The sequence below is a fragment of the Micropterus salmoides genome, unplaced genomic scaffold (genome assembly GCF_014851395.1).
Source record: "Micropterus salmoides isolate LMB-PRFRI ecotype aquatic unplaced genomic scaffold, ASM1485139v1 Ms_hic_scaffold_7, whole genome shotgun sequence".
NCBI lineage: Eukaryota > Metazoa > Chordata > Actinopteri > Centrarchiformes > Centrarchidae > Micropterus > Micropterus salmoides.
In genome coordinates, this window is record NW_024044459.1 from 34,389,560 (window position 1) to 34,416,431 (window position 26,872).

The following is a 26,872-nucleotide window of genomic DNA, read 5'->3' on the forward strand; positions in this document are numbered from 1 at the left end:
GACCCACAGCCTTTCTAATTTGGTGATGAGCTGTAAAGTGACCTGCGTGCCCCCACGACCGGGCGGCTGGAGCGAGAGTGGAATTCCAGGGATTTCCTTACCAGGCAGCCTCTTGGGTTGGAAGGACGATACTGTATACACACACCCCAATCCTGTCACAGACCCCCACCCATCTCCTCCTCCTCCTCCTCGGACCCATGGGGAGACCAAGGCTCTAGCTCTCAAGTGCACTCTGGCATTGTCCCGTACACCCTCCCTGGCCCTGGGTAAAATGAGATGCCAGGAATAATTGATGAGGATGTAGGCCATGGTATCTGTCCAGGCACGGCAGCAGACACTTTCTCCCACCTCCTGCTGAGGGGTTACCGTACTGCCACCTCCATTTGCACTAATTGGTTTAAACTCACTGCTGCTCTACGCCTTTCCTTGTATGTCATTAAGTCTCTATGTATTTCATCGGGCTCATTAGGGAATTAGATACACTCCAAACCAAAACATTGTATGTCTCATATCGTATAATTTGAGTACAGTATGTCTAGAAGATGAGAATGTAATTTAAGAGGTTTCACATGTACATTAATAAGCATTTGCTGCACCAAATACTATGACTGGGGTGACTAAGGCTGCTTTGGCTGAAATATTATCATTTAGGCCCAAATAAATTAACTTTTAGGTATTTTCCCTCCCTGCTTTTTAAAAATAACTTAGTGCTCTCCTTAATCTATGTGGCTTTTTTGTTTCTTGGACAAATAGATTTAGGTTTCTAACCTACCTACATGCCATGCACCTTCCGCCCGTACTCCTTATTGTTTCATTTCAGAGTGCCGGGGGACTGGCTGACTCTAATCCATGGCTGCAGAAGAGGTTTAAAACACTCTGGTTTCATCTAATCTTCCAGCTCAGACCTAGCCGAGCTTGAAACCCGCTTTCTCCATGATAGGAATGGACAAATAAAGGTCTCTCCCAGCACTGCCATGAAAGGGGCCAGTGTGCTCTGTGGATTAGGGCCCTGTGTTTTCTCTGTCTCTCTTTCTCCATTAGACTGAAAGGATGAAAAAAGAGAGAGACTGTCCTGTTTGTGCAGTATTGTATGGCTTTGCAAGTTATCGCTCAGTTCTGATGGTTTTGTAGCTACTAAGACTTTATAGAAGCCCATTATAGAGGTAGTAGGAATTTAAAAAAGAGAATATACTATATCTGAGAGATTTTCAAAGTTTAGTGAGTTCTTCTCTTTTGTTTCTTTTCTATTTAAAAGAAAATGGGCATTTTAACTCACAATCTAACAACAGCCATCATAATCAGATTTTAATACATTATATCAGAGTGCTACGCTGCTCTTTATTTATCCAACATACACCTACCTATTTATTTTTTAATCTATTCAATACATTCATAATATTTTTTATAGGCTACATACATATCTTTGCAAATACCGGTAGACACATCATAATAGAAATATCCTGATGCACATATCCTGTAATTTGAAAGTAGTAAACACACGTACAGGCAGGCAGTCATAGCAGTGGAGATACCAGAGGGAAACTACAGGCTGAGCAGAGAGTGTGAGAGAGTTGACTCTTCTATACAGGCACTTTCATGGGCAGCTCATCTGCTGTAAATAGAGGTCCTTCATGTGCGGCGCATGTTTTGTTTCCCCTCCTCGTAAAGCTGGCTGACAACTGTCAAACACCGGTGTCTCACTGAAATGGTATTTTGTAAAGTTTTGTTAGCTTCGTTTTTACTGTAGTGACATTACTTTACGCAGCGATAATGCCTGTCATGCAATAACGAAGTATATGGGATGTGTGCAGCTGTTTTTGTAGGCAGTTGCTAGCTTGTTGCTAACTCCTGTAAATAACAGTATGTGACAGCCTAAGTGTTTATATGTATATAAGTTGTAGTCTTACTTTTTCTCGTTTTTAGCCCAACAGCTCAGTTAATGCTTTAGTTTCCGAATAGGTAACTAATGAAGACCGCTGTGAGTGTAACTCAGCCGGTTGAGTCGCATGGAGACACGCGCGTGCCAAACTCCATTCAAAATTGCTGCGATTTAACGACAAGCTTTCTTGCTCATTCACAATTCTCAGCAACGCTTCTCGTTTATACTCTTGTCCCGATTTGATCCGTTTGAAGCCCCGTTTCATGTTTGCTGTCAGCAATGTACATACAATTGATCTTCTCATAACTTTATGACTCTTACTTAAGAGTAAAAGCTATACAGAAACAGATAATGGAAGTAACGTTACTATATAATTAACAGACAGTAAAGTATGAACAAAACAAGAGCTGTGAAACAATACCAGTTACATAACAGTGTGCTATCATGGAAGTTGAGCTGGTGGAACAGGTCTATTTGTTGGCTCTCGCAATTACCAAAGATGCATTTGTCTGCCAATTACCAAAGCAACAGCAAAAGCTCATGAAATGTCTCGGAAGGTGAAACTAGCTGTGAGGCAACTTAATTTTGGAAGAATGAGTTGTGTGGGACAACTCAGAGCAGATACAAAATATATTTAATGGCTTTCTTAATATTAGATGAAGCTTTAAAAAAAAAAACTATTTTCTTTTGAATTTCTGCACTGACTTTTAATGAAGAAGGCTGGCACGTGTTTGCCACGGTTGTGTGTCAAGTGTATTTTTAAGCTTATCTAATTACAAATTAGTGGCAGACCGATTAATCAATCGGCCGATATCTGGCATTTTGCGATAATCAGCATTGGCCAATACCTGCAGTCAGGAGGCCTATATAGCTTATTATCCTAAATGACAGCAGATCTAATCTAACACTAAATACTGGCTAGTGTTAAATATATATTCTGATACTGTAGAGAATAATGCAGCTGAATGACGTCACTTCTGACAAACTGTACCTCTCTCTCCAAATACCAGTCACGTTCCCAATGTATATTTCTGTTTAATTCATTAATAAAGCTTCCATCTAAAACAGCACGTTACTGATGATGATAACGTCTATATTAGATTGTACTCTGCATGGAATAATTGAATTATACATGACTTTTCTTTGTTTTGATATCTGCATTATAAATTGGCCATTGGCCGCCCTGCTCTCTAAATATCATCATTGGCCATTGAAAAACCCATTTCGGTTTATTAGCCCTAGTAAACCGATAAATAAAGTTAATTATTGTGATATATTTTTCCTCAATAACAATATAACAAATGTTCAATAAATGTTGCATTTAATTTATTAGAATTAATTAGCACTTATTTTTCCTATTGAGAGATTTCTTTTTTTGAGGACAATGGACTGAAAAAAGATTTTACTGAATTTACTCATGCATATTTATTGATTTTCTAACTGTTCTTAATGTTCTACCTCAGCTTCAGTATCCACTGTTTGGCACATGTTTGTCATGTTCTGACCATAAAGAATAGTTTAAAACAACAATTAACCATCTGGTTCTCAACTGTCAGTCAGGAGCAAAAATCTGCCTTTAAACTTGAAAGTAATAATGATCTGACATTTATAGTGAAAACTATCGATATCGAATGATGTGATTTTTTTTATTGTGATAAAATGCTTGGCCGTATTGCGCGGCCCTGGGGTTGACCACGAGTCCAAATGCAGATCTTTCCTATTATCTTTTATGATAATTTATATTATGTTAGCTATTATATTAAATTAGCTAATTTAAAGGTTTGGGCAGATTTGATAGGGGTATACACTGTATGAGAGAGCTTTTTAGTTGTGAAATTGATCACGGGGCTCCCCATCTCACAGTATCTCCCATAGTAATGCGCAAGTGCACAACTTAAGAGTTGTGCTAGATTTTGATTTGTTCACTTTGCCCCTTTATAGGAGCTTTTTTAATTTGGTAGGAGAGTTCAGGCTGAACTCTGGAAGCTGTTTGAACAAGTACAAATAGTTAGTACTCAAACTTTTCATCGTTCATTACTTAGTGTTCATGCAGTCACTCATCACACCCCTGAAGATGACTGACAGTTACCTCACAAGGGGATGTGCTGTTTGACGAAGTGTAACATCTTGTTGTTTTCTGTGCTTATTATCCCCTGTTGTATGGTGTCTTATTGGGATTATGGCACCATAAACATTTTGTTGTTATCATATCTTTGCTGTATGGACAGCAGAAATCCCTGTAGATCCGAAGCCCATCACACCCATAACGTGTGGAGATGTATGATGACACTTGAGCTGTCGACTCTCTTGTGTCCGTTTATCCTCTAGTGTGCAGGTAAATGACCTCATGGAGGAAATGGGTGATAATGCAAACAGATAAGGCTCCTGGTACCTGTTGACCACAGTCAGCACCTCCTAAAACAGGACCCTCTGACACAGTGCTCAATCAGTGCCTGCCTCAATGACACCCACAAGGCATTTAGCTCTTATCTGCAATGGCCCCTGCTTAGCATTCACGCCATTCACGTGAACAATGCCACCTCTTCCCACTCATTGGATCTGTGACTGACAGTGGGTGTTGGTGCACTTGTGTCTGACTTCAGCCTCTATCTGACACTGGGCTGTTTATCCAGTCCAGATAACCCCCACCAAGACACAATAAAGGGCGTGTGTCTTCCTTGCCACTTCCCATGTTGTTTGTCTAACTGGACTTTTATAATAGACCTCGCTCTCAATTTGGCGCATTGGTTTCCTCCCCAGAAGGATCTGTATTAGTTGGGGGAGGGTCAGCGCAGGAGAGCCGACTAATAGTCCAAGAGCCAGCTCACCACCCACTGACCAGCCTGTGAGGTGGAAGTGCCCCCTTGGCGAGACGGGGAAAAGCAGGAAAACAGCAGATAAAGCTATAGCCGGTGATAAACAGCAGAATGACATAGCTGAGGTATGAAGTAGCAGCAATGTGCGGATTTGGGATCTTTTTTTGACAAAGTTGGCAAAGATCTTACAGAGAAAAGAAAGGAGAATAAATGGTATGAAATGTTATGAAGTTGGCTTTTCATTGGAAGGCCTATCTAGAATGCAGCTTTTGAGTTATGTGTAATCTACTTTCAGTTTTCATCATGCAGCTCAGATCTCATATTTGACGAGGCCGATATCAGACGGGGATCTTGGGATCCCATGCCTCCATAATGGCTCCTGTGAAGCTGGGGCATTATAAAGCTTCTATAATAAACCTCTGTGATCAGTATTTCCCTCCCTCGCTCCCTCCCTGCTCCTATTTATGAATGGCAGAATTTGACAAGGGGGCAGCTCAGGCGGGTAGCTGCCGATCACATGATACCAGCACTAAAGAGCCAAGCGAGGAATGCGGACAGGACTCCCCCCTCACCTCTACTCAAAAAAACTTTGATGCCCCATATCATACCGAATACCCTCTCTGTCCCCTCCCTCCCTCAAGCACTCATATGTGCAGTGATGCTGAGGAGGGGAACGGGTGCTGCAGTCGGCGGGAGGGGGGGGGCACAGATAGTGGCTGCGTTTGATCTGAAGGTCGCCAGCCCCTTGCTGGTGGTGAGAGATGCTTGGCGGACGAGGCTGGCTCTTATTTAATAACATGAAGGGGAAGCGGACCTTTCTCTCATAATTAGGCCTAATTACCCAGTAGGTGTGGACAGACGGCCCAAGAAGAGACAAACTGCCTTTATCCACAGACTTAGAGTCAGATTACTCCAGAGCTGTCTTATCTGTTACAGGGCCAGCAGGAGCCTCAATCCTCCTCTCCTACCTCTTCTCACTGGCTCCCACATCCAGCTCAGGTATATTAATCAGTCAGTCTGATTTATTATACCCTGTCCACAACACACAAGTTTCATTAGGCCGAGCTTGTTACCCCGATCTGTAATTTCTGAGATTTTTCCTGTGGACATTTTTAATAAGAAAGTTCACTGACCTATTGGGCATTTGTTATCTATTGCTCAATCGCTTTATGAAAGCTTCTTAGGTTCATTAAAACCGCTTGGTGCAGAGAATCTTTGACCATAAGATCACATCTGCCCCCAGCTACATATTGCCACTCCTCCATCAAGGCATCTTAACATTGACTATAAGATGTTTTTTGGTGTCAAACATACAAGCTTGACGAGTGACCGGCTTGATTGTTTGCTCGGCTGCCTCTCTCTGTTGGCAAGGAACAATTTGAGCGTCCTTGCAAACAGATTTGATTGACACCCTGCCACCGTCTTTGTTTGTTTACAGTGTCCCTCTCTCCCTTCCTGAGCTGCCTGCATGTTTGTATTTGGGTTTGTGGGTGACTCACTTGCAGCCACCACAACAGACCTATTGTTGAGGTGAATTCAGCCACTGGAAATGCTGACGCCTGGAAAACAGGAGGAACGGTGACGGGGGAACGAAAGAGTGACGGGGGAAAGTGCCCATTATAGTCAACTTTTGGAAATAAGTTTGGTTTTGCAGTCCCCGAGTGACAGCTCCATCACTGTCCCCAGCTGTTATCTGTGATTGGCAGTGAGCTGTGATTGCCAGTGGAAAGTCTTACAGCCCCACGGTCTTGAGACAATGAAAACGTCCAGTTTCAGACTGCTTTGTCCGTGACTCACCGCGGCATGCAGGGCTACTGCAGGACGACGATAAGGGATGTTTAATCCACCTGTTATCAGGGTGAGCCTCACCCTGTGACACACAGGCACAGGACTCTGGCACTGGAATGCATCCTTACGCACCCACTTTCAGGAGAAACGGCTTTACTGATAGACCCTTACAAAAACACTGTTGACAGTTTTTGGCATTTTCTTCATACCACACAAAAACAAGTTTGTGCAGTTGTTGACCAAGCCGTTTTCTGTTGCTTTGGTTCAGAGATATGAGTGATACCTGATAGTCAATATCTTATGCAAGCAGCAATATGCTTTTGACCACTCCAAATAAAAACCAAATGTTTATTTCTGTCATGTTACATTTTCAAGTTAGTCTTTTCTATACTGAGCATTGAAGCAAATGCTCCATTTTGCAGGCATGCAATGTGTCTTCCTATAGTGGTAAATGGATAGTAAAGCTGATGGGTTGACTGTTCCCTTGTGAGTTCATCAGACTGCAGTGTTGTGTCCTTAAGTAGGCAGGCTGGTCAGGGGTCCCTGTCTTTCCGCTTCACAGATTCACATGGACAATTTAACCACTAACCTCCTGAAATGAGTTGCTCCTGAATGCCTCAGGCTCCAGTTTCAGCATCTACTGATTGAGCGGAGCAAGGGTTATGATAAGTAAAAGTGGAGGAGAGGGTGAGCTCATTAACTCGGATGACCTCAAACATATAGTTACCCATTTTGTGCTAGAATAGTTTAACATTTTGGGAAACACTTGCTCGTTTTCTTGCTGGCTAGATGATAGCACTCTTATATCTGAGAGCTTGAGTCAGGAGACAGCTTAGCTTAGCATAAAGACTGAAAACGGGGAAACCAGATGGAAGCTCAATAATAAACACATTATGACTAGTTTTTTCAATCTGTACGAGCCAGCTTGAGTTTATTCTTGTGTGCTACTTTAGTTCTAAAACTTCTAGGATTGTGAGAGAGGCTAATTTTGTTCCTTTTCTAAAAGTCATATTTAGGTTTGTTTTCGGGTAGTTGGTGTTCGTGAACATGTTATTGCAGATAACCAGGTAGAAAAATGATGTGGTGAGGGAGGAATTTACTTAACAGCCTTGGGGGTGGCAGCCAGTAAAACCTGCAAGCCCTTTTATTTAAATTACTAGGTTAATTGTTCATTTATATTTGAGTGAGTGGTTGTTTCTGAAGTCATTGTTTGTCCATTGAGTTCCATAACGCTGAGAAGAAGGGATGCGTCCTGCTGAATTCACAGTGTGGGGGGGTTTAAAAATGGTCCAATTTAAATACACTGAATATTGGCATAAGTGGGTTCGAGCCACCTGTGAATGTAAACATGACGAGCACTTTAGAAAATAGTTGGATAGCTGCGTCTTAGCTACTGAAGCCGTTCGATGCAATTTAACATTGACGCATCATTTCCTTGCAGCATACCTGCGGTCGGTTGGGTTTCCTCGACTGCCCGGCCTACAAACGACATAAAAGCCTGAGCTGTTACCTCTGCCTCTGGGACAACGGCTGTTGATCACATGAGGAGTGAGAAGCCTGAATCTCCGTCTGTTTACTGTAATTAAGCTGTCAGGGGTTGTGATTTATGACGTATTGAGTAAGAAAGGTGTTATCATGTAGACTAGAAGGAGGAAGACAGAGAGCCACGGGGTTTGTAGCTACTAACAATAGAGAAAGTACAGACAGTGCATTAAACGTAACTGTCTGCTGTTTGGGAGAGAAAGGCTTCAAGGCAAAATGGAGCTACTTTCTGTCTTTGCTCAGTGTTTGTGCAAAAACAAAATGAGATGACTAGGTTTCTGATGACTTTGGAGTTCAGGCCTACACTTAACTTTCATCTTATTGTATTCTTTCAAAAGAGTCCAATTAACCTGATTGTAATGGAACATTTATCTTTTCTGCTGAAACGGCACAGTGTCGTTTTTTTTGGCTCCAACTGCGTCTTTTCCAGTTCTTCAGATCAGTCACAGAAATAACTGCTAGTTACTTGGCTCTCTTTTCTTTTAGTCTGTTTCAGCTAGGCATTACATGGGTTTGTGGCCTTCTTGCGTCCATACATTGATTGCATGATCCAGGGATGTCTCGTCCTGCTCCGACCCCAATCTACACCCTGAGGGGGGCTGGTGGGTCCCTCAACACCCTCCACTTTAGCTGCCATGGAGGGGACACTCCCCTCCTGTTTTCTGGGTGAGTCTTTTATCTCATTCATATTTTGACTCTTCATCATCCTCAAACAGTGAAGATATTTTTTGTTTATCTTTTCCTCTTTTTGTAATGATTATGTTGAGACACACAGACAGGATTAGTAGATACCAAGTCAGCCAATTAGGATTCGTTTTAGTTTTTAAAACAGGTAGACTTTGGAGGTGTAAGACCGGCTGTTAAAGCACCATGCAACAAAAGCTTTAGTGTTGTTTCAGTGTTGGTTAGTACGACAAGAGAAAATCTTCTTTTATAGGCATAGGAAAGAGCAGAGCCATGTGGAATGATATGTTATATATACAGTATGAGCAATTTATATTTATAAAGCTCCCTCTTGGGTTTTGCAGGTCAGAGAAGGGTGCGATCCATATCTGGAACCTGAACACCAGGAGGGCTCAGAAGATCATAGAAGGTCATTCTGGTAGCTCGATCCTCTGGGTCAACACACTGCAGGCGACCGATACCCTGATCAGGTGAGGAAGACAGTTTGTTTTAATATTTTTTACAACACGTCTTCTCTTACATTCTGGTGGAGCGTTTGGGAAAGTAAAATATTATTTTTTGACCACAGAATTTAGGGTTTTCTTATTAACTGAGCTTTTCAATGACATTAACCTGTGGGGATAAAATGATTTAATAGTAAGCATGTGTTTTGAAATATGCAAATAACTGCAGCTTTTGTCTTGTTTTGTTCTTTTTGTTGATGACGCAGTCAGGGACGGGACATGCGGGTCTGTCTCTGGGATCTGAGTGAAGGTCGTAGTGAGGTGGTGGACTCTGTGTGGACAGACAGCGTGGGATTCTGTCAGTGCTCCTTGCTGGAGACGGGCCCTGGGACGTTTCTGCTGGCCTTTGCTGGACAACAGACAGAAGAGGTTAGTGTGCAGGCGTCTGTGTGCTTTAGCCCATTTATAAATTTGCGACCAATCCGTTATGTACCCTGCCTCTGACCCAGTGCATGCTGGGATGTGCTCTAGGTTACAGGGAATGTCACTTTGTAAGCTCACCAAACACTCACCAAAGCTGCAAAATTTTAGTATTTTATTTCAGATTTTGGCTTGGGATAATATATAAAAATAATGACAGTATGTATTTGTGGTCATTTGTTAAATTGTATCAAAAAGTTCACATGCATACTTTTGCCTAAATGCTGCAGTGTCAAGTTAAAGACTTTGATCAGACAGCCAGTATAAAACTGAAAGTTCTACAATAATATGTATAAGTGGCTCAATTTTCATGCTTTTATAATTAGTTAACCTTTAAACATTTAAGAAGGGGGTTTTATTTTAATTTTAAAGGAAGATAGGAAATGAAGTGTCCACTGTCAGTGTTGTTCTATGTTTAGCAGGAGGAAACATCCATGTATTGGCAGGTGGGATGGTTAATTAGTTAAACAGTCTGACTTTTGTATAAAACATGCCAACCTGTTTGAACCTGACCAGACTTGCTGTTGCCAGTTTGCTGGATTGACTTTAAGCGTTCACACATATTTGTGGCTTTTAGTACTGTTTAGTAGGTTAGTGGAAAATTGGAAGACCCACAGCACAAGTCGTTCTCTTGCATCAAAACCCAATCACTTTTTCCTATTACCACTCTGTGATTGTTTGCGTGTCTTCTGAGTCATTAAAATGAAATGGCTGGAATTCAGGTGGAGGTGGTAATATTTTTAGCCGATTGTCAATGAATGTGTCGTAAGTCATCGTGACATGTTAGCGTGCAGTTTGCAGCCTGGAACTGTCAAGCATGAATCTAAACTGCATCATCAACAAACCAGCATTCAGGGTTAATCATCATGCACATTGCAAAGATCGGAACCTAATACCAGCCGCCAGCTGAATGTCGGTTCATTTTGGCTTTGTCTTGTAACATGCCATTCAGTAAATCAAATTGCTGTTTTGGCTGATGAAATAGTCAAAGTAGCTGTTCACATTTTTAAATCTTTGACTGGTGGGTTAAAAGGAGAATTCCCAGGACTGAAGAGATTGAGCACTGGAATGAAATCACAGTTCTGTCTGCACAGAGTGTCTCGAATTTAATGCTCAACACCCAACACAAGCCTGTAGGGTTTTGTGTGGAGTGAGGCGGGATGGCGGAGAGGGCAGCCAGCGATCCAGCCATCTTTTATTGCCTCCAGATTCATGTTACTTGCTCCGCTGTGGAGGAGCCACACTTGAAAGAGACAGAGCAGTCACCTGATCCAGCCAAACGTGCCTCTGCTAACCCCAGTCCAGCAGGCCAGGCATCAGGGCGCCTGTGACTCCCAGCACCTCAATAATGCCATTGTCCCAACAGACACCGACAGACAGAAACACCCATAGAAAGTAGACCAAAACAGGCCACAGCCGATTTTGTCATTTGGTCTCCCCACCCCATTCCACAGACATAACTAGCCAAGACAAATGCTTATCATGTATCCGCTTATAAAACACCCACATACATGAATTCCCACACGAACACAATACACCACATAAAATGCACAATGGCGAGATTTAGTGCCATAGGCAGTATTCAGGCAGGTCAATATTTAGGTATGTTACAAAGAGAACAGAATTACATTTTCCTGTTAGCTATTTAAGATAGTTTTACTGTTTACTGCTGACAATGACGTTCTTGCCAGCAGATTGCTGCCATGGCAGAAACCGTAATTAATAGTGTGGGTCTTTTATTTATGGGCAGTGTGATGCCACACAGGAACAGTGATCACCTGAGGCACAGAGAAGTCCTCACAGGTCTTTGTCAGGCAAGCAGAGGTAAACATGCAGGACAGATGTGGCCTAGCGCTAAAATACAGATCACTCCCTTAAAGGGCTGTTTAATCTGAGGCCTAATGAGGATGAATATGTGGATCATCAGTGCGGAGGAAGTCGAAGAAATTAGTTTTGGTAGTGATATGTGTGTGTGTACACACATACAAAGGCAGACACTTTATCAATGGCTTCATTAAGCTGTGTATTTTATCAGAATCAGTGCCAATGTGTGCAGGAAAACACCATTCATGTCACGGGGTCGGGCTTTAGCAGGATTTATTATAGACAGTGAGGCGGCTGCTCTGCACTGATGGATGGTACTGTACTGCTGGTCAGAGGCACTCTGATCTGCGGAGGTCCTGAACCACAATGACAGATTCAGGTTGCTGCTTTGTTATTTGAATTCTGAAAACAAACAAATCATGACTTGGCAGAGAGCATGTAGACGTATCTATGTCCAATGGCAATTTGTAACTGGGTATCAATAATGCAAACAACATTAAAGCAAAAGTAATGAAAACAGATTCATTAAAACAAAATACATTACATATTTGCTATATTCCTAAAAAAAAAAAAAAAAGTTAAGAGCTGAGGGTTTTAAGTAGCGGCCTTAGACGCTGAGAAGGCAAAGAAATGATCACAGTTGAGGTTAACCTAAAAAACGAAACGGCCGGAGAGTTACCTAAGTTACCTAAATTGAATCTGGGCAAGGCATTTTAACACATTGACAACATTTTTTAGTACGACAGGGATCGCAATGTTGTTCTGTCTCTTAGTCTGTCCACCACTTTCTATAACAGCTGTGTCTGAGAGGACGAAACCTACTGACTTGGGTGAAACTTTTCCTTTAGCGCCACCGTGATTCATATTTGTGGTTTTAAGAAACATTTCTTTACAACTATCGGCTGATTGTCATTCATTTGGTACAGACGTTCACGCGTCCCTCAGGATCACGGTTTCATTTGGCGCCTTCGTCAGGTCGAAATTTACACTTTTGCAATACTTTTGGTTTATGACGTAATATCCAGCCAAAATTATTTCCAAAACCAAAAAAACAAAAGGTTCAAAATCAATCAATTTTTTTTAATTCTATGCATTCTGGTGCCTACATTAGCACGCACGCTCACACTACTAAACTAAGATGGCAAACACAATAAACATCAAACCTGATTATCGTTAGCATTGTACTGTCAGCACTTTAGCATGCTGATGTTAGCATTTAGCTCAAAGCTGTGTCACTGTGTACAGACTCACAAAGCCGCTAGCGTGGTTGTAGAAGGTGGAGGTGAACAGGTCAGCTATCTGTAATGAGTTTCAAGCCCTTAATTGTCATGTGTTTTCTGCAGATCAAGATTATTGAGCTACCCAGTAAGACCCCAGTCTGCACGCTGGTACCAGACGCAAAGCTGGGGATGGTCATGTGTATCCAACTGTGGCAGGTAAGTGTAATTTTAACAGAAATGGTTGCATTTCTTTTACCCTAACCCCCCAAAAAGGGTTCAAGTGTCCTCTACTGTATAACTACGTCTGAAGTTCCACGAGTTCACCTTGGCAGCCATTATTTAAAGCAGGAGAACTTCTATCTTCTCTCTCCTCCTTGTTTTAAATGGTACTGTTTTTTTCAAAACTTACCTGTTTTATATAGATTGGCCAGCAGCCCATAACAAAACGCAGTAAAAGAAAAGTCAACACAAATGCGCATGAGAGACGTGGCACATGATATACAGCCCAACAACTCGTCGTGGGCCATGTTTCCAAGCGTTTCTTCTCAGCTGGCAACGAGTCCCAACACTGTAATTAGAGCGTTTGGAAGGGCCGGGGGTTCACAGCCATATATCAGCCTGCAGCTGTACATCCAATCTGATCCGAACAAAAAGTTTGCTTTCTGTTTTGTAAATGCTGTCGAAAGTTAAGAGACCCTGTAATTATTGTCATGGTTAATTATTAACTCTTTGGGTTTAGGGCTTTGGGGGACAGAGTGGGATTCATGCAAGACTGAGGATGGTTTGAATACATTTTATGGGCTGTACAGGCCACAGAAATCAAAACACGGCTTATTATTTAAAGCCAGCTTGAGGCGTGTTGCTGGCTCGAGTGCATTCAGTTCTGTTTTCCTGTAATACTAATTACAGCTAGTTTAATTTAAGTTAACTACAAAAGCCATATAGGTGACAGTATTTGTGAAATTATTAAAGAGACATGTGTGATAAGTAAAGTCTCACAGTGCATGCTGACATTGTATTTTTGTTTTTCTTTCTCTCCCTTTGATTTCATTGTTACACCAACCTTTCATCATCTGATTTATGAACCAATGCTGGTTCAGCGTTGAGTGCCAGGAAACATAATGATCAATTATATCATTATAAATTATATAATATCATTGTAATACAGTACAGGCAGCTGTCTGACTTCAAAGCCGAAGGGCCCAGGTGATTCTAAATCATTTCAGCCTGATTCCTGTCAAGGCCGAGGCATGTTCATCTGTTACACTGAGAGTGCACTGGGAAAAGACAGAAAACCCAGTGTGTTTTTGAGTGTGTGTGAAATCTCTTTTATACACACACACACGGGCATATTGGAAACTCTATGCACACATTCTGTCAGTCATAAGAAAAAAAAAATGATCATCATGTCTTTCACCTCAAATGCTCATATGCTACCCACTGTCTCCTTTACCTCACACAGCAGGAGGCAACAGCTGACACCGTCACCCTCTCTCTCCACTCTGTCTCTCTCTATCACACGCACGCCATGAAAAAGTCCACTGACAATTATCTCCCTTCTCTGTCTTCCCTCTCACCCGTCCCTCCCTCTTTTCTCCCCACCGTTGAGACGAGAAATGATTATCCTTCATTATTTCCAAGACAGACTCACCAACAGATTTATTGTCGGCCTTTAAGCCCCTCTCTGCTGGAGTGTATGGAAAAGATTAAACGCGGTGTTAAACTGCACTTTCTTCTCAATTCAGCTTCCCTTCAGCGATGTCCCACCCAGCTCTTAGTTCATATGCTGGGGTATGTCTAAAAAGGTGACAGAGCTTTACTATCTGATGTCTCTGAATCTGACAATGAACTGAAGACTACAGCAGACGTGGAGGAAGAAAGTGCCTCCACATGTGGGTTTGACGTGTGCGGGGATGTAGGGCCTGGCCAAGGGGACAGTATTGATGTATGATGTGCAAGGCTTTTAATGTGAACAGAGGCTGGCGGGGGAAAGGAAATGTTCCTATACAGATATCCATCACTCTCAGCTCATCACCTTGCTGCCTCGTGGCCATGACATCATGGCGGACCGGAGGAAACTATTGGTTCCTTATGTTGAAGCAGTGCCTGCCTGAGGCCTGTGGCGGCCACATCAGCAAACAAGCTGTTGGTCTCTGGGTTCTTCCTGATTTTGGAAGGACTTACCACAGAAGGAAATGAATGACACAGAAGGGTTTGCTGAATATACAATAAGTTCAGGATGTCACCCACGTATTTCTGGCTAATTCAGGTTGTCAGCCACATATTTACATGAGCCAGAATTATCCTAAACTCCTAATATTCTGCCTTTGCTCCTGGTCAGATAAAAAAAAGGAAACATAAAAGAGTATCATAAATACACAAAATAGCACAGCACACATCCACCAATAAGTAATGCCAAAGTACAATACACGGCAGTTGTCTGCAATCTATACAAGATGATAATGATTAAAAAGATGGACACTATCAGCAGGCACTTGTGGAGGCCTTTATTTATACTGATTAGTTTCTGTTTTGCCTTACTACTTTTTTTTTGTTAACAGGCTATATACAATATAAGCATTTTAATTTTGGAATCTGTGCTGTAAATGAATAAAGGCCATTGTAACAGTATTAGAGTGCTTATAGTAATCTGACTTTCTTCCATAAAAATGAAAAAACCCTAACCTAAAACATGATAAGTGACTTTTTCCTTTCTCCAATGTCAGAAGATGTACACAAACTGGTTCATTTCAAAACGGTGATCTAATCTGCCCACAGGCCTGATATGGACAATCCTTCCCTAGTGACACATTTCACAATCATGACTTTTTAATCATGATTTAATCAAATTTTATTTTTCTCTTGTAATGTTGAGACAAATGCTTGTAATGATCACATTCTCTCATAGATGTGTGTTGGTGCATACTGGACCAGAGTGGAAATCTAGTCAACATGTTGCAGTAAATTATAGTGCAGCTGAATTCAAGGACTTGTAATGAGTGTAGAAGCATACAGGGCATATGGAAAGTCTGTTGATTCATTGACTCAAAAATCATGAAAGTGAGAAAGAGGAAAAACATGGTTTAAGAAATGGCAAGTAATGGAGTGACTTAGTAACATTTTTAATAATTCAATTAATCCTTTAAGTCCTTTTTAACCTCAGCTTTTTTAACTAGTTCCATGTTTTCAATTGTAAGCATCTGCTGCTTTTCTTTGTCTTATGTGACATTACATTCGATATCTTTGAGTTTTGGACTGTGGACAGCAATTTGACGATATCATTTTGGGCATTTTTACACATTTTATAGACCAAGCGATTAATGGATTATTCAAGAGGTAATTGGCAAATTAAATCGCCAATGAAAATAATACTTAGTTTCATGGAGTTCAGCGGTGCATGGAACTGAAGTCTGCTTGCGCAGTGAATTTGTTTTGAGTTGGAAACTTGGAGGAACTACAGCTGATTTAGTTCTGATGGTTCAGGAATTATAGTTATGTTGTCTCTATTTGTTCGAGCTTGTTTTTAGTGTCTTCCAAAGGGTCTTTACATGTTTGTATTTTTTTGTTGCCTCAGCAGCAGGGGGATTTTAAACCTCTCCAACAAATGTGATTGTTTTATAAGAAGGAAGAAAAGTAACGAGAACTTAGAGGCCACGTTGATGACCTATCTGGACCATTGTGGTCTGAACCAACTGCCTGAGCGACCAAAAGACTGGAGACAAGCTTGAAATAGTTGCATTGTTAATAATGAAAATGCTGTTTACGTGATGAAATTACAGAATGACATTGATCGCAATTGTTCAAAATGCATTTTAACACGTTATGTACTCAGATACCGACCTGTCAGATGCTTGTTAACAGGTTGAACCCCAACTAGTAGCCATTGTAGAAAAGAGCCAGGTTCACGGCTCCATCCTGCCTCTTCAACCAGCTCCCATTCATCTGTCTTTCCAGCTGTTCTGTGGTGATGAATCTCCTCTCAGAGCCCCAGCCCCACTCCAGCAGAGAGCCCTCTTGTAGAAAGGCCCGTGGAGGATATAATGAATTAGGTGTCTACCCAGGGTTCCCCGACCTCCGACCCATGACATCATCAATCAAGAAGGTCCTCCACTTAAGTGAAACGGTGGGCCCCAAGCCTGGAACGCTTAGCCCAGGCCCTGCCGGCAAGCAGGGGGCCACTGATTTTCACTTGTTTTTATTTGTTTTCATAATCCCTTAGTGTTAGTCCTCGCTGATGTGTTTGGAAGGAATACACGACTCTGTCTATAATTTGTTTTAAAGCTAGAAGAAGAGAAATATAGAGCGTTAAGTGAGAAGAGGACTTGAAGATGGATGAAGAAATGGCAGACATGGCCCCCTCGCACATATGGAAAACATTTCTTTCCCTCCTTGCTTCTGCAGGGCACAGTGCTCTTGCTGCTGGGGGCCTGATGGTATTTTAAAGCAAAGGCACGAGTCGAGACTAAGTGTATATCTGTGCTGTGTGTTCATAGGTATTCTTCTGTTCCACAGGCCCGTGTGAAGTCTTTTAAGCTTGGAAAAGTTTCAGTCATTGTTTGGATAACAGTCCAGGCATATGTGTGAATGTGATAGGGAGGATTTTTGTCCATACCACCTTCTGTTCTCTCGATCCTTCAGTCCTTCCTTTCTTTCCTCCAGCAGTGCAAAGATATATGAAGCCCCCAGTTTTTATCAGTTCCCCTTTATGTTCTCCTTCACAGAACCACACAGCCTCTGCGCCTGTTTGATCAAACACACTCATTTAGAAGGAGCTAGCTAGCACTGAGAGGTTATCTGTGACTCCCAACAGTGGGGAGGCACCGCTTTATCATTCGTTTTAAATGTTATGTTGCTTACTTTTCTCTTCTTTTATGCATATTACTGCATGTTGTGCTTGGTACAGTTTGCTTGGTACATGTATATTTAACAGAGGTGGTGTAGTTTAGGTTTTGCATTGGATGCCTGTTGGTACACCTGGTTTCATTTCATTTCACGGGGTTTGAAAGATTTACTCTTATGGTTTCACCAGTTGTAAACATTGCAGCTGGATCTGTAATGTCCCGGGGTGAAATGGGCATGAAGTAATTCTAGTGTGTTTTTTTGTTTATGAGTTTAATTTTTAAAGTTGCCCCTTGAGCTCTGGGAATTTTCGACGTTGCATTTTTCTGACATTTTATAGACCAAATGATGCAACAATTTCTAGATTATTAAAATACACTACTGGTCAAAGGTTTTAGAAACCCCCCATTTTTCTAGTTTGTACTGAAATACTAGTAGTTCAAGTCCAGTGAAAACTACTTATATTTCACTACAAACTAGAAAAATGGGGGTGTTGTAAAACTTTTGAGTGCTGTACATTAGTTATGTTTTTAATTTTACAGCCCTAATGTTGTGCCTCAGTAATTGTGGATTATAGTAAAGGTCCTGAAGGAGAGAGAGAAGGTTTGTAAAAATAATAAAAAAGTAGCACATTAAAGAAAATTGGGTGACCAGGGTTCAATTCCCCACTGTGACATATCCACCAATGTGTCCCTGAGCAAGACACTGTTGCTCCAGAAGTGTGCGACCTTTGACACACATAGCAATTGTAAGCCGCTATGGATAAAAGCGTCAGCTAAATAAGTAAATGTAAAATTGGTTTCATATAAAATATACCAAAACAAAATATAATGAATTTAAAAAATATATTAAAAAATCTAAATCAAAACTGCTGTAGCTTTGAAGAGAGTCACTATTCTATCCTCGCCGGCAGCAAGGCCTGTGGCTCAGTAATATAGATGAGGAGCAAAGTGAGGAGGGATGTAATGGAGCGCTGGAAAGAGAGAGCAGCAGGCTGACGAATGGAGCCCACAGCGTCTTTCCGAGTGTCAGCGGGAGCTTCCAGGATGATAACCTCCTGCTCCACTCAGCTTCCAGCACCACACAGCGGTTTCTGTGGTTTTTTACCTCACAGCTCTCATCTCACATCATACCTCACGTTACTCTTTGTGCTCTCTCTTCCCATCTCGCTGTCCCTCCTCCTTTCTCTTATCATTCTCCCTCACTTCCAGCCAGACTCGGGTCCCGGACCTCTCCTGGTGGCTGGATACGAGGACGGTTCCCTGTTGCTCTGGGATGTAACCCAGAGGTCCCAGCTGAGCCAAGCCAAAGCCCACCCTGAGCCTGTAATGTGTCTGACCTTTGACACCAAGCGTCTGAGGGGCATATCAGGCTCTTCTGAGAAGAAACTCTCCTCCTGGGTGCTGGACAGACAGAACAACCTGCAGGTCAGCAGAGAACAGAGGACAGTGGTGTTGTCTAGTCCAGAGGTCCCCAAACGTTTTTTTGTCTGATGAACCCCCACAGTCATGTAAGATGAACTAATGTACGCCTTCACCCATCATGTTCCAAATGTCAAGTATTTTTAAACAGTTTCTTTTATTTAACTATGACAGTTATCCATACACAGTAAAATGTGCCAAAAGCTGGGTGAGCAGTACTATTAAAGCCCAGTATTAAGTGTATATTATTATTAATATTATTATTATATTTCTTCCATACAATTGGACATTTAAACCATTTATCCATTTTTTAGATAAATATTTAAACATTTTATCTATCTATTGCATTTACCTTATTATTTTAATTGATTATGCATTTTTTTTAGCTATTTATTCCACCTTTATTATTATTATTTCTTGTCGCTAAAAGACGTATCTGCTGTTGTGCTACGATTTTCTCAGTCACAACATGTAGTGACTCAGTGTGTGCATATATGTTTTTAATCAAATCACAATACCTATATTTTTCAAATTACTGGTAGTTATTTTGGTTGTTATGTCAAACTACGACTTGCCAGCTGCAGAAGTACCTTCTGGAGTCCATGTACCCAGTAATCATTATAATGTTCACGTTCCTACTGAGGTGTCCCTCGTTAAGTTCCTGGACCCCCAAACTGCTAACTAATTGTTTCACAAGAGAGCCAGCTAAATGCCACGGAATCTTAAAAAAAGGTAATGGTGGAGATGGGAAGAGACGAGTGTTGCCTTTCTCCAGGCTCTCTTGGAAAACATCAGGGGCCAAAGAGGAAGAGGCTCAGCGGGGCTCCAGGGGCCATAAATCAGCTGCTGGTTACACAGCATTGGCAGGGCCAGGGGCCAAGGGCCGGGCTGGATCTGTCACTCCAGATTTAACCCACCCACCCACACACTGACATATAGTCACACATTACATTTTAAAAACACATCAGGAAATGCAATTGTACTTGTAAGTGTAACAACTAGGAAAAATCCTTTACTTATCTCATTTAGCAGTTCAGCAACTAATAAAATGTTATTCTTTACCGGGATACTAATGCATACTTACCTTGAAAATACAGGACATACAGATTCTCACACACAAATACATAAAACTAAACTACACACTAAAGTCCATACTAGAGCATCTTATGTCACACCAAAATAGATCACATCAGCCTTGTACCATGATTCATTTTACATAACAGCCATCGCTCCAGAGACTTAACGCCTCATTTGAAGCTATATTTTCTCTTGATTTCATGAACAAAAGGCAATGCTCCCATTTAGCGGCCAACCCTTATGAATCAGAGCAGAAAGGAACCTGAAGCTGATATAGTACACTCCTGCACAGTGAAGGGGTATTATTCTTTCCAAGGCTTTTTTTTTTTTTTACAAATGAATGCTTGAATTAGAAATATTTGCAAAGCACATTTTTTTTCCTCCCTCTGAAAATGCGTCTAGAAAAACACCACGAAGGATTTGATTCAATATACCAAAAACAGGAGGAGAGTGGTTATTTGGTTTATTTTGCTCAAGCAACAAAATATTGATTCAGCATGTAATCCAGGATGAGGATGACAGGAAAAAAGCACAAGGAGAAGGAAAAGATCCAACAGGGGCTTTTAAATTATCCTGAAGTGCAGCTCAGTGTGACGTCCAGACAGCTATCCTCAGTTCTTCCCACAAAAGTATTTTTGTGTGGCAGCAGTGAGGGGGCGGGGGGACCTGCCTGGTGGTGGACCCGGGACCCCGTCCTGACGGATGACCCGTGAGAGGTAATAAAAATATCAAAACCTCGGAGGCCCCTTAACCAAACAAAAAACACATCTGCAGTAAAGGGAACAGTAGTTCACAGTGGGAGGGTGCAATAAAGGCTGAGGAGGCTATAAGTGCCACAGCATCCCACTTCCCACAAATTACCCCTGCGATACACCCCAGTGTAGCGGAGCTGGCTGGGAAGGCAGATAGATGCTTTTTGTGAACTGTAGGGGAAACTGAATGTGACACAACGCAGTGGAGTTATGATTTAGTGAAGCTGAAGGGCTGTGAAGTGAGCTTATCAAGCCCAGATAAAGACAGATAGCCTCAGGAATGGAGGTTAATATATTACACATGGCTCCCAGAGGCCTTTATCTGCTGTTTGACCTGGCTGGCCTGATATCTTCTCATAGTAATGAGGCATCATCTTCAGCCCCTTTTTCTCCTTTCCTTCTAGCGTGCATTTTTGTGAATGTGTCAGGGTGAGACTATGAGGGCGTGGGCGTTGGGCTTTACAAGCTGTTAAGCCAGATGGACGTATATTTAGGCGGCCACTAAAATGTATTGACAAGTGCAGTGACGGGCTCCTCCAGGACAAAGACAAAGACAGAGGTCGCGGACAGGAAAAGGGAAAGCAGGTATAGACTGAGGAAGATTAGCAGTGTAAATCAAGCATGGCTGACAGCAAGCTGAGACTGATGACAGTTTTGTACAGGTAAAACCCCTGACCCTCATCCTCACTACAATGTGAAGATATACCTAAGGTCTCCAACCAGTAGTCACCTGCATCTCAGTATTCTTGTACCTGTCAGCCAGTCGTGATTATGGGTCAGGTCATTTCAGGTCCAACTTCCGTCTGCTTTACATACACCATTCTGGACTGATGCATGTATGAACTGCTGTCATAAAAATGATGGAGCCCCCCCTCTTTTTAGTAGATTGGTCTGCTCACCTGTTTGACACATCCATCTCCTGTCAGCCGGAGCCAAGCTCTGACAGGCAAGGTGACAAAAGGCTGTAATCTCCCCGCTGCTGAGTGTGATTCAGGGACAGGGTGTGTCAGAAATACCTTGCGAAAAGCCTCCCACCCGCTCGGCTCGAGTGAGTGAGCGATGATGGGACGTTTCAGTAGATGAGCGTGAACGCCAAGATCCGTGCCAAGACTGAGGGAAAGACAGGGAGAAAAGTGGAGCGAGGCTTGAGTGAGACCTGCCAAGTGGACGCTCCTTTTGAAGTCTCCTCTGTCGGCGAAATGCTACAAAAGAGGATCCCGAAGTGTGGGTTTGTGTTGGATCTGTCGTAGGGCACAAAAGCGGTAGTGGGCCCAGCTGCTGAGCAGAGCTAGTATCCTCCTGACAGCTGAGAAAGCTGGCGTTTAGACAGCAGTCTTGCTGTGTGTGTGTGTGTGTGTGTGTGTGTGTGTGTATCTGCATGCTGCAACACAGGCCAGTAAGGAGTGTTCAAAGAAAAAAAATGTTGAAGCCCAAAGACAAATTCTGTCTGATAAGGTTGTAAGGAAGCAAGCGACTACAGCGATCCAACACTCCCCGGTTATAGCTAATGGATTTCATTACATATTGAGACCTGGTTATTTATTTATCTATTTATTCAGCAGTTGTGAGGCTTTACGGCAATAACAACAGTGCTGCTGCTGTAGAACATGGAAATAAAATGACAGCACAATTTCCTTTTGTAGAACAAATAGTTATTTTAATCTGGAGACAAAACATTTTCATGGGCTGCAACTAATAGTCATTTTTATTATCCATTCATCTATCAGTTTCTCCGTCGATTAGTCATTTACTATATAAAATCATTGTATTTGTCAAATATGATCCATTTACTTCTGATGTATGAAGACTAACATTCATGTGTTGCTGTTTCTGTGATTAATAGATGAATTAGTTAAAATGTAAGAAAGTAGTGAACAGTGCTCTTAAGATTTTTTTTACAATAAACAATTAAAAACCTGAAGATAAAACTGAATTAAAGCAGCAGAACAAGCCAATGTTGGGAATTTTTATTTGATGAATGAGTTAAAACGATTCAAAATAGTCGATGATTACTTTTGTGTTGATAAATTAATCCGTCAATCGTTTCAGCACTAATACGCTCAACCGCCACGGCCACATGAAATCACAGAGTAAACACGGATCACGGGCAGCTCGGGAACCAGCATAGTTGCACAAGAGCACCATTACTTTAAAATTATAGCACCGGACACCGATTTTCTTTGTGCTTTCTCAGACTGTAGAAAGTAAAAACAATTAGCCAGCCTGCCCTGTTGAATGACCATTACTGCATCATTAGCCATTTACTGCTTACAACTGACCCTCTAATGAAACAAATGCCATTTCCTGACACAAACTATGGGAAGCAAAACAAACAAAAACAGACACTTAAACCCATCATTATCAGGCCTCTAATGCAAACCAGATGGAGAGAGGAAGGGGCATACCGACTTCTTGAGGTAATAACAAAGCTCCAAACAATCTTTCACCCCCCGGGTTTCTTTGTATCAGCGTATCTGGCTTGTTTGGTCTAACCAGCCACACTCTGTTTCACACTAGTGGTGCCAGCGATGATGGTTTGATTAACAAAAAAATAAAAAGACAATCCCATCACTGCCTGCTCTGACCTTAGCTTTCTTGCTCTGTTTTGATCAATGACATTCCTCCCTGCTCCCTCTCTCCCTTGCATTCCACTTTATCCACTTGGGCTATGAGTACCTGGCTTATATCTTCCACATGCAGCTTGTGGATGGTTCCTGCCCGGAACAGGAGCATGCAGATAAATTCCCCCAAAGTCTCCTCCCATTCAAGGCCATTAGTCTCCCTAGACACAACTTATGAAGTCAATTTTTACGCTGTCCAGTTTGATTTCAGCTCCCATGTCCAGATGTTTGTATCCCATCTACAGGTCCAGCAGAGATCCCTAGTCTGCAGGAAGAGCACGTTCGCTCCCCAGGAATGCCCACCGCAGCAGGCCCTTTAGAAAGTGATCTTAGCCGCCATTCATTATAATATGTCAGAATGTTGCCCCTTTAGAGAGATTGATACAGTCATTGGGACACTGTAGATCACAGGGAGAGGGAGCTGTGGCTAATCTTTAGCAGGCAGACGTTACAGCCGTGTATTTATCGGGTCTCTTCTCCCGCTGACCAGACCTTTCAGTGTGAATGTAATTCATCAGAGGCGCTTAAAGCAACAAGGCCTCTGCAAACAAGCATTTCAGCGAGATGCTCTCTCTCTCTTTCTTGCAAACTGTGACAAAGGTAACTCAAATCGTGCTTCCAGAATAGGCCTCCATTACTCCAAACCAAATAGGGGGACGCAGAGAGATTTGCGTGCAGCCCTCGTGCCATAATGTTTTATGGCCGATGATTGAGTCCCAGGAGTCTACGGCCAGGTTCAACAGACGTCCAGCCTCACACTTGGACCTCAGTCATCAGATCAGCTGATAGTCTCTCTGTAGTCTCCCTGTACGTGTTTGTGTTGGCCTTAGTTTCTTAGCTGGCAGAGATTAATCGACTCACTGATCTAATTAGTTTGTCTGATTATTTGTGTCTCATTGTTTGCATGAACAATAGGTTCATTTGGTTTGAGATTTTTATTCTTGATACATGGTTCTAACCTGCTTTGACCACCTGCTAAGATTTCTTCCTCTTCGTGATTTTACAGCTCCAGGACTGTGTGATGCTGGTCAACCCTGGGGTTTCCCAGCTGTGCATCAGGGGGGACAGTAAGCTTCTGGCGTCAGCGGGCTGGGACCATCGGGTGCGGGTTTTTGGGTGGAAGAAGCTGCGACCACTGGCGGTGCTTCAGTACCACACTGACATGGTGCTGAGCGTGGCCTTCTCTGACCACCAAGACCCTAGACAAAGACTGTTGGCTGCTGGATCCAAGGACCAGCGGGTCAGCTTGTGGTCAATATACAACGAGGGAGCTGACACCGGCTGAGCCTCTGAGCTTTGGAAGGACTTTTAATATTACTGCTAATATTAACCTCATCTGGACTGATGTTGGTGCAACCAAACTGGTGTCAGTGGCCAACAATTCAGAAATAGTCTACAGCAATGGTTTTATATTTGAACATCTGGACTGTGTATATTATGTTTAGCTTTACTAGTGTCTTGATATTTAGGTCCTGCAGTGATCTCACCACCTAGTGCCAAATGATATTGACGGGTGGATGAATTAGCAATGGCTAATTCAAAGTTGTCATGAATCAAATTCATCTGGTTTCCACCTTCTGACCACAGGGCTCACCTCAGCTCTGAGCCCTGAGGACAGACGGAGAGTATAAAAATAGGGGAAATATATTTGTGTGACACTTGCCTTTGCTAAAATAGTAGCGTCCACATGGAACCTGATCTTGAATATAGTGACATCTGGATCTAAAAACCTGGTGTATACATGCTAAGGAAAAAAATAATAATAATAAAAAAAAAAAAATATATATATAGCGAGTGGTTACTTTTGTCCATATTTGTCCAAAATGAGTTCAACTTCATCTCACACAATGTCTGCGTCCTGCTACATTATTCCCAAAAATAGACACTGGTCTGCCGCTCAGCATATTCTCACTTGAGTAAGGACTGGTGTTTGAAATCAATCTTAACTGATTTCAAACTAAAATTACATTAGTGACTTCATGAATAGCCAACGTTTATTGACTCATGATACTATTCTTTCCTTACAGATAGGGTAGTTAATGTATTTCACAAGCATTTTTTGTTATATTTGTTGAAGTCCTCTTAACATCCCAACAGCAATCAATAAATCCAAAAAAAATCCCTTGCCATCACTGTACATGAAACTAGAGGGAGGCCTGAATACTTTCAAAATGTCTCTTATTAGTTTCTTCAACATTGCCTACCAAAGCTTTAACAGATCTAAAATGCCATTTCTGCATTGTCTAATCTTAACATATGAAATATAAAATATATAATAAATAAATAAAATATAATATAATAAATATTTGCCTTGTTAACTCTGGGTTTGGTACTAATATGGATGTGTTTTTTTTACACAGCGTGTCTGCCATAGTGTAAATTGTCTTTAGTAAGGTTGCACTTAATGCATCTTCATGCTAGAACGGCTGTTAGAAGCTCTAGCATCAACCGCATGCAAAGATCACCCTGATTACCCTTATTTTCATGACAAAGTATTCCTACTGTGTATACAAATAAATATACACCTGTGTATATATCTGGCACAGTCTAACCTACGATGTAGGGCCAGTTAAAATGTCTGATATATTTCAAATAGTTAAGTAGGCACGGAAGAAGGCAGGCCACCTTTTGCTAAAGCCCTTTTGTGATGTGATTGTGTTGACTTATCTGATAGGAGATTTGCTCCAGTGGATTTGAATTTGAGGTATACGACGCACCTGAGCAGCTATGTAATCCCGTGTTGTTTTTCTAGCAGGCTTCGGCTTAACACAGCGGCCCTCCAGCCTGACCCGAGCTGTATTTGTCAAACAAGGTTAATCACAGCGGGGACATAAAGAACAGAGATGTTGGTTTAGAGGAAGTGCTGATCTGTAGATGCGCTCCCTGGTCAGTATTAACTGTTCAAGAGCTGATTTTATTTTTTAAAGTATGACCTTTTTTGTAAATAAAAAAGGCTTAGGAAAAAAATGAAGAAATCTACATTAACGTAACCATCGGGATGTAAAAAGAAAATCCTATGTTTTAATGTGCTTTGTGAGAGGATTCATCAGCATTTGCATGTTAAAATACGACCATTGTTAACTTGTACATTTACTTCACATGCAATCCCAAATACAGATGTCTTTATGAGAAACAGGCATTTGTCATGACCGAGGCAAAGGGTTTTGTTGTGAAAGTCCCAGAGAAAATAGAGAGGTGTTGTTTTTCTGTCCACTGTCTCTAATAATATCTCTGTGAGTCAATGAGCAGCATGGGAGCTCGTGTGTTACAACACGGTGCCCGGAGGCCAGGGGGCCAGGGTCTTCAAACGCCAGACGTTCTGCTTCATAAAGGCTTTGTCTCCCGGGATGACCCCAAGTTGAGAAGCTCATCATGCTGTACAGGAAAGGCCTGAGAAATCAAAGAGCCAGACTAGCATAATGGCCACGAATCATTAGTGAACAGAGGAAAGACAAGGTCATGTGCTCGACAAGCTGCCCTGCCGTG

The 26,872-nt window shown here is 41.9% G+C and overlaps 1 protein-coding gene across 2 annotated transcripts; it reads left to right on the top strand.

Moving 5' to 3' along the window:
* Positions 1 to 1,617: 1,617 nt before the first annotated feature.
* On the top strand, positions 1,618 to 25,172 carry gnb1l (guanine nucleotide binding protein (G protein), beta polypeptide 1-like). Of its 2 annotated transcripts, none has more exons than XM_038704175.1 (7): positions 1,618 to 1,708; positions 8,512 to 8,691; positions 9,054 to 9,179; positions 9,419 to 9,581; positions 12,800 to 12,892; positions 18,727 to 18,942; positions 24,393 to 25,172. In XM_038704175.1, the coding sequence occupies exons 2-7, from the start codon at positions 8,582 to 8,584 to the stop codon at positions 24,669 to 24,671; spliced, it is 987 nt and encodes a 328-aa protein (XP_038560103.1). In that variant the 5' UTR covers positions 1,618 to 1,708; positions 8,512 to 8,581; the 3' UTR covers positions 24,672 to 25,172. The 2 variants fall into 2 exon arrangements, with proteins under 2 accessions (XP_038560103.1, XP_038560104.1); XM_038704176.1 differs by lacking the exon at positions 1,618 to 1,708 and adding an exon at positions 8,013 to 8,031.
* Positions 25,173 to 26,872: the final 1,700 nt, after the last annotated feature.